We start from the raw sequence: 8,009 nt of genomic DNA, 5'->3' as shown, positions 1-8,009 counted from the left end.
AGGGAAACGAGCCCAGTGAGGGCGATTCTGTTTGTATAGAGAGCCCGGAGAAGGTGGAGTGAAGCTGCAGGAACGGGCATGTGCTAGGGATAAGCCCAGGAGAAAAAGTCCCAGGAGGGGGCACGTATTCATGACAGTCACCCCAAGAAGGGTGCAGACGGGAAAGAGTCCTGGAGGGGCTCCACTGTAGGGGGAACCCTGAGGGGCCAAAGGGGCCAGGTAAGGCTTAGGCCGCTTGAGCCCAACCGGATACCTATTACTGACAGGGACCCTGAGGGACCAGAGGGGCCAGGTAAGGCTTAGGCCGCCTGAGCCTGTTTGGACCCTTATTATTGACAAGAACCCAGAGGGGCCAGGCGAGGCTTAGGCCGCCGAGCCCAGTGGGGAAGAACACCATTAGTAAGCCCAGGGGCGCCAGAGGAGGGGCGCCGGTTGCGTGACAAGCCCAGGGGCGCCAGAGGAGGGGCGCCGGTTGCGTGACAAGCCCAGGGGTGCCAGAGGAGGGGCGCCGGTTGCGTGACAAGCCTAGGGGCGCCAGGCAAGGCGCAGAAAGAGAGAGAGTGACCCGACATCGTCGGGGACAGCTGCGAGGCTTGGGGCGTGCTAAAGGAGAGGTAGGAGGCACGCATAACCAATAAGGCTAGGGGTGTACCAGGTCACCCTGTCCAGAGTAGGAGCCCAAATAGTCATAGCACCGTGTCCGAGAGGACAGAAGGCAGCCTCCATTACTGAACTTCATAAAACCAAGACATGGCGGGCGAGATAGAGGGTGTTGGAATGCCTACTTGGCACGGCAGGGGGCGCTACAGGGATCACGGCTGCCCCTAGGTCCCGCTCCGTGACATTGGTGTAGCTAGAAAGACAGAAAAGCAAATAGAAGAATGTGTGGAATGAGTGACTGCAGGAAGGAGGTGGGACAAACAGGTGTTGTGTCCACCCAAATTCATGGAAACCCATGCAGGGCTTCCCATTCGCATCTGCTGATAGTTGTTTGCAAATGTTAACAGATGCAAGTCACAGCTCCATGATGCTCCCTCAGCCCAATCTCAGCTGCTGTAAAGTGCCAGATGGCAGATGCTGGCATATGCTCCTAAGGGACCATATGCCAGCTGGGAATATCCCCTCTCTTGCCCCTAGCACACCACCAATAGCATGGGAGAAGGCAGGTGTGGGAGCTGGCTGTATCTCTTGGAGAATCCCCCATGGCTGGAGAATCCCCAGCGCAGCACATCCAAGTGCCAAGCAGTTACTATGTCATGAGGAAGTGGGCTGTATCTGCATAGAGCAAAGGTCCAACTTCATCTCAGGAAGGCAGTGCCCAGGTGAGCAGCAGGGGCTGGTTTTCATTAAGGATAAATCACCTGGTATAAAAATGTAATTCTGTCAGTGGCACTACCCACAGCCTCGTCCAAATTTTTGGGATCCTGGGGTGCCGATAGGTCTTGGTCGACTCTCACTCCATCTACAGGCTGGGAGCCACCATTCATTGGAGTGCTGTCCTGTGGTCCTCCCCTTTCAGACCATGCACTAAATAACTATTTACAATAATTTATTATTTACAGTAATAACTAAGAGATTGACAAGTTCAACTTCCCATATATAACAAACATAATATTTTCAATGAACTAAAAAATAATCTATAGCAGCAGATAAAGTAATTAGTTATCATAACAAAAGCAATTATGTTATCAACTTTAACACTCAGGCAACTTATAACATGTATATAAACTTAATCAGCCAGGTGTCCACAAAAGCACTCTGCCCGCAGCAAAGTAGCGCACTGTGGAGAGGCTGCAGCGGAGCCCTGGGAAGCGGGGCTTGTTCTGCCTCAGAAGAGGGGTGGCAATGCCGTCATCTGGACAGAAGATGGGGGTGCTTGTCAGGACCTTGGGTGTGGCTGCTCCGGAGACCAGGGTTTCTTCTCTTGTCCAGTCTTTCTGGATGCTTACAATCAATCCCACCATTCCCCAGACACTTCCCAAGGCAGATCCCCTGTGGCTGGCACCTAGAGTGCCCCTTCTCAGCTGTACTTTATTGAGCTCTCTGCTGGAGCTCCCACACAGCCCCGATTCCCTGCTGCTTTCTCTAGCTCTCCCAGAAAGCCTCATCTAGCAACCCCTGACCCCAATTCCCTCCTAGTGACTCCTTGCGCCCAGGGATCTTAAGAGTGGGGAGGGGAACCCATTTGCACAACCCCTGCTCCTTTAGTAAAGGACACCAGGCGATTCTGGGTGCTCAGTAGCTGGTGGCTCCTCTGCTCCTCAGTAGCAGCAACAATTCTTCTGCCAGTTAACTTCTCAGAAGCAATTGTCCTGGTAGCAGCCCCCTCAGAAGCAGCCCTTCTCCGCACAGCTTCAGCTACCCTCTCCCCAGCTAGTCTCCCCTGTTTCCCCGGGCTTCCCACCCTGGAGTTACAGCTTTGCATGCTGTGTGCACAGCCTGCTGCAGAGCCACATCCCAAGAGCACAAACACCCTGATTGAGCTCGCAAGCTAATAGGGGGTCCTTCAGCACCTTTACAAAAATAATGTTGTTATAAGCTCCTGTTGCTTAAAACAGGGCTGTCTAACTGGTGACCCATGGGCTGTGTGTGGCTGCCATGGGGTGCTTAACACCAAACTGTGAGCTTCTCCCTGGCTGTCACCTCTCTGCCACTACCAGGATCTCTGAGCTTCCCCTGCCTCCTCCAGCTTCCATTTTCTGCCCTCAGAGGTGGGATGGGTGGTCTGCGGGGGCCTGGGAACCCTGTGGCCTGCTTGGGGGTAGGTGGAGGGTATTGAACTGCCCAGATGGTTGGGGGCATGGGTCTGGCATGTGGCCCATGTGACATGTGGCCCTGGCCACTCAGAAGGTAGACAGCCCTGTTTTATTACAAAGGAGATGTCCTGAGTAGCATAATAGGAGGGGGGTGCCACCTTACTCCCCCACCCCCTCAAATCCTTGTGGCTATTAGATGATCTATCTACAACATCTTGGCATTGTCCCAAAAGCCCTATTATACTAAGTACCTACATTCTCAGGTAGGTGCATTTCTGAGAGAAATATTGAACTACAGTGATTTCTTAAACATTTTGACCTTGGCCTTGGTCTTTCTGAGAGGTGGGCACCACAATCAGTCTTTTAGGTAGTTTGTCAACAGTCTTTACAGCTGGTTCCCACCCCAATCTTCACCACCCTCCTCTCCCCCAAAATTGAGCTTATTCTTTTTGCTTGATTTTATTTAATATTTAATTTTGGCTTGAAAGGCATATTATATTATTCTTGGCTTCTGTAGCTTAAAAGGATCTGGGATGTCAGCTCTGGTGTTTACTGGTTTGGGGAGGAGGAGATACTTGTTAGTTGTTTCAGATGAGGCCTTTGGTCATCCCTCTGACCAAATGGGCAAGGATGTTAAATATTTAAGAAAGGTTTCCTTTCTATAAGATGTTAGCCATTGCTGTTAAAGAGGTCTTAACAAGAAGTAACTAGTTTTAAATAGAACAAACCCTTTGCCTTGCTTTGCAAGCTTCTTGATTTCTGTGATATCATGATTTCACTAGTTCTCTGGTCATCATCCAAATCCTCCAGGCTAGACCACTCGCATAAAAAAGGAGAATAAAATATTTTCAGATAAAAAAAGAAACATTTTAGTGTTCCTAAACTTCCACCTTCAAATAAGGAGAGGAAAAGAGGCCACAAACTCTATTTGCCTCCTTTGCTGGTCTCTGAAGAGTTCTCAAACACTAGCTGAGGATGCTTTCGACAAGATCCTTCATGGGTAAGGAAGCAGGTGGCCATAGATGAAACACGAGGAAGGCAAAGTTTAACATTTGCTGTCATGAGTTATGGAGCTTCTTTAGCTCTATGAAGCCCACTGGGAACTTAGCCATTGCCATTGGTTTTACTTGGAAAGCTCTTGGACATAAGGGTCAGCAACAGTATAGAACCTATTAGTCCATGCAGTGCAGGCAACCCTTGCCATTCACGGGGACTATGTTTTTGTACCCCCCATGAATGGCGAAATCCGCAAATAAGGCACGGCTGCTCTGGCAATGGTAGGAGAGTGGCGGCAGGAGTGCAGCAGCGGTGGGAGTGTGGTGGCAGCAAGCTCAGAGCTCCCGAGGAGCTCCTTTAAGTGTATTTAAGAAGCAGGCTCTGCATTCGTGAATATTTGAAACTGCGAATGCCGAACTTGCATATAGTGAGGGTTTCTTGTATATAAATATGGAATGAAAGATGGCAGTTCCTCTCCCCACTGACAGTGCAAGGAGATGACTTGAGCAGAGTTTGGGAAAAAGGCAGGATTATTATCCTTGCCTTACAGCTGGGAGATTGAGATTGAGAGAGGTCCCAGGACACAGTTTGTTTTCAGATGTGGGGGTAAAAGTCTAGTCTCTTTAGTCCTTGTTTTGCCATTAAGACTTTTGAATGATCCTTCCTCCGTGTCTGTGGTGTTGGTGACATGTCAGTGGAAAGGGATACAGTACTTAGGGGATACCTGTGGTGAATTGTGCACAGCCCACAGGGGTAGGTGTCTCATATGGGATGTTGCATGGCTACTCAGTGGGAGTGTAGCATGGTCTCATGGATTTGGGGCAGGAATCCAAGTGTTTACTAGGCTTTATGTTTCAATTATCCATATCCTGAACACTTCTTTAATGTCTTATGTTCCTCCTTATGTATTAGCAAACTTGACTCCACTGTTGTTTTTGATATGGGGCAGGAGCAAGGATGCATCCAATTTTTATGTCCTCTGTTCATGCTTACAGTTCAGTCATTGTCTGCTCTCTTTCCTTCCTAGGCCGATATGCTTTGGTGGTCTGCGGTGACATTGCTGTTTATGCCACTGGGAATGCCCGTCCCACAGGAGGGGCAGGAGCTGTAGCCATGCTGGTTGGCCCAAATGCCCCTCTGGCACTAGAGAGAGGTTAGTATGGCTGATGGAGTGGACCTTTCTTAGGAATGTTTTATGGCTGACCCAGGCAGAAAAAACTCTAGTCCTAGGCTACTCTCAGGGTTAAGAAGTGACGTGACAACTAGGGAGACCTCTCTCTGGGCTGGAATTCAGGGACTGCTGCTGCTGTTATAAACTTGTCTGATATGCTTGTCCTTTTATGCACCCCAAGGCGTTGGGGCATGCTATCTAAGGCTACATGTGTATTTTGATACCAGTTCTCCTTGCTTTTTCCACTAGCTGGCATTTTTGAAGTTGGGGAGATATGTACACTTCATGGGTGAGCTGTCGTGAATAGATTAGCACTGAGTCAAGATTGTGTTTGTAGTTTGAAATCAATGGGAGCTGTACATCAAAAATGAGTTCGCTCAATTCCCTAATGAGGACCCCAGATGACTTTCTCTTGCTTGGTGATAGAAACCTAAAACATTTTATGCTTATATACAGTCTAAGGAGCCCATAAAGGAGCTCACTGACACCTTCCTACAGTGGTAGTGATGAAATACCCCAGACTTGTGTGCCTGGGAGACATCAGCTTTCAGGGTCCTGGAGCCTCAAATGCAAAAGCCTCTCCTAACTGACCTCCGGAGGACTTTCACAGATTATCTCTGATCCAGCTCACACAGCCAGTTACACCCAGGGCTTGTCTTCAGATGAAATGTCAATATCAAGGATATTATCAGCCCTCTGGCTATCTTGGACGGGCTGTCAGCTCCTTAAGGCATGGATATGAAAGCTAGGAAAGCTCTGGCAACACTGATTTGACATGAGTCTCTCAGGATCTGCTTTCACTTGGGTCACAGTTTCTGCTGACCATGAAGTGATTCCTGAGTTAGCTTTAAAGTAGCTGGCATGGGCACTGCCAGCAGTGTGACTAGGACAGTACAGAGACTCAGTGTAACTTGCAAAACCTATTTGAGAGGGTGGGTAAAAATCAGAGAGGTTCACCTGCACTGTACCCTGTGTAGCTCTGGCTACTCTGCAAGGGGTAACCTGAACTAGTAGGTTTAAAGCTTGGGTATGTCTATGAAAAATGAAGCCACAGCAGTGACTTCAGGGTAGTTATGGAATCACTGGAGTCCATTCAGTTTCAAAGTAGGTTAAGGTACAGTGGCTTAGGGAACAATGCTGACAGCCTGGTGAATTATCCTTGTACTCTAGTATCAGCCATTGACGCACCTGAGCCTCCAAATGGGCCCTTCCTTCCCATCATCTACTCGGATCTCCTTGAGATTTCTGACACCTGGCACAATTTGGATGGGGGCACTAGCAACTTGAGTGCTGAGAGTGGAACATGAGGGCTGGGAGCAGGTTGGAACACAGTTTCTCTGCGGGTGTGCTGAGGCCGTGTGACAGGCCCAAAGCCCCTTCTTGCCAACCTCCAGTGAAGCTGCTAAATCCCATCCTCAGGAGTAATCTCTACTAGCAGACCACTTCCCAAGTGTCTGCAGCCTGCATCCAGAACTGAGTACAGGGAGTAATGAAGATCTGCTGTGCTGAAGAGATTTCATAGATTTCATAGACATTAGGGCTGGAAGGGACCTCAGAAGATCATCGAGCCCAGCCCCCAGCCTGAAGGGCAGGAAGTCAGCTGGGGTTATAGGATCCCAGCAAGATAAGCATCCAATTTGCTCTTGAAGGTGTTCAATGTAGGTGCTTGAACCACCTCCAATGGCAGGCTGTTCCAGACCTTGGGGGCTCAGACAGTAAAGAAATTCTTCCTTATGTCCAGCCTGAAATGGTCTTGTAGTAGTTTATGACCATTCAACCTTGCCATCCCTTGCGGCGCTGTGGTGAATAAATGTTCCCCCAGATCCTAGTGGTCACCCCTGATAAACTTGTAAGTGGCCATCAGATCACCCCTGAGCCTGCGCTTTTCCAGGTTGAATAGCCCCATGGCTCTCAGCCTGTCGTCGTAAGGTCTGTTTTCCTGACCTCTGATCATGCGCGTGGCTCTTCTCTGGACTCTCTCAAGCTTTCCCACATCCTTTTTGAATCGTGGGGCCCAAAACTGGATGCAGTACTCCAGCTCTGGGGCCCAGGAGCATGGCTACCTCCCCGTGTGGGGTCTGCTCCCTTTTGGGGTCTCTGGCACGCCAGCTGGAGGAGCTCCAGGCCACAGTCCAGAGACTCCATGCCATCAGGGACTGTGAGCAGGAAATCGACTCCTACTGCCAGGCCCTTCTCCCCCGGGAGCTGGAGGGTAGACCACCATCTCCCTCCAGGACAAAGGAGGACTCCAGGACCTCCCACTCTGTCCAGTCAGGGGCACGGACCAAGGTGGTCCAGGGCCCTAAGGCCCGCCGCACCAAGGCCCCTGCCCCGCCAGAGCTTAGCAACAGGTACACACTTCTTGCTGCTCCAGCAGAGCCTGCTGAGTTGCCAGCTCCCGCAGGCAACACAGGCTCCACTGCAGCTACCATCCCCGCTCTCCCCAAGACAAAACCTAAGGTGTTTGTTGTGGGAGACTCCATCCTGAGGGGGACTGAGGGGTCAATCTGCCGCCCCGACCCCTTAGGCTGGGAAGTTTGCTGCTTCCTGGGGGCCCGCATCCGGGACATTGTGGAGAAGATCCTAAAGCTCCTCCAGCCCACAGACCGCTCCCATGCTCCCTATTCATGTGGGCATCAATGACACGGCTCGGAGCGCTCCCAGCCGGGTCATGAGGCGCTACAGAGATTTGGGAGCGGGGCTAAAGGGTCTGGGGGCACAGGTGGTGTTCTCGTCGATCCTCCCAGTCTCGGGCTACGGGCTGAGGAGGGAGAGGAGGATCCACGTAGTTAACCAAAGACTGTGGGGCTGGTGTCATCGGGAAGGCTTTGGCTTCCGTGACCACAGCCCGCTCTTTGGTGAGAGGCAGCGAGCTTCTGGGAAGAGATGGCCTCCACCTCTCTCCCCTGGGGAGGAGGCTCTTCTCAGCCAGACTGGCTGACCTGCTCCACCAGGCTTTAAACTAAGCCTGCTGGGGGACAGGGGGACTACTGCCACTGCTGGCCCACTGAGCAACCCTTGCAAAAAGCCAGCAGGCCAAGGCACTTAAGGGAGCCCACCCTTGCCCCAGCCCTGGTACAATCTGT

The 8,009-nt window shown here is 50.9% G+C and overlaps 1 protein-coding gene across 2 annotated transcripts in view; it reads left to right on the top strand.

Annotated features, from left to right (window-relative positions):
* HMGCS2 (3-hydroxy-3-methylglutaryl-CoA synthase 2) overlaps positions 1-8,009 on the top strand; it is a 30,899-nt gene that overhangs the window by 7,779 nt on the left and 15,111 nt on the right. For both annotated transcript variants that reach the window (XM_019501980.1, XM_019501979.1), the window contains exon 3: positions 4,780-4,905. In XM_019501980.1, coding sequence (XP_019357525.1) covers positions 4,780-4,905 — 126 coding nt within the window. The remainder of the gene's footprint in view (positions 1-4,779; positions 4,906-8,009) is intronic.

This window comes from Gavialis gangeticus, unplaced genomic scaffold (genome assembly GCF_001723915.1).
Source record: "Gavialis gangeticus isolate Ggan-Ray unplaced genomic scaffold, GavGan_comp1, whole genome shotgun sequence".
NCBI lineage: Eukaryota > Metazoa > Chordata > Crocodylia > Gavialidae > Gavialis > Gavialis gangeticus.
The sequence above is the reverse complement of the archived record's forward strand: the minus strand, read 5'-3'. Positions and strand labels throughout refer to the sequence as shown.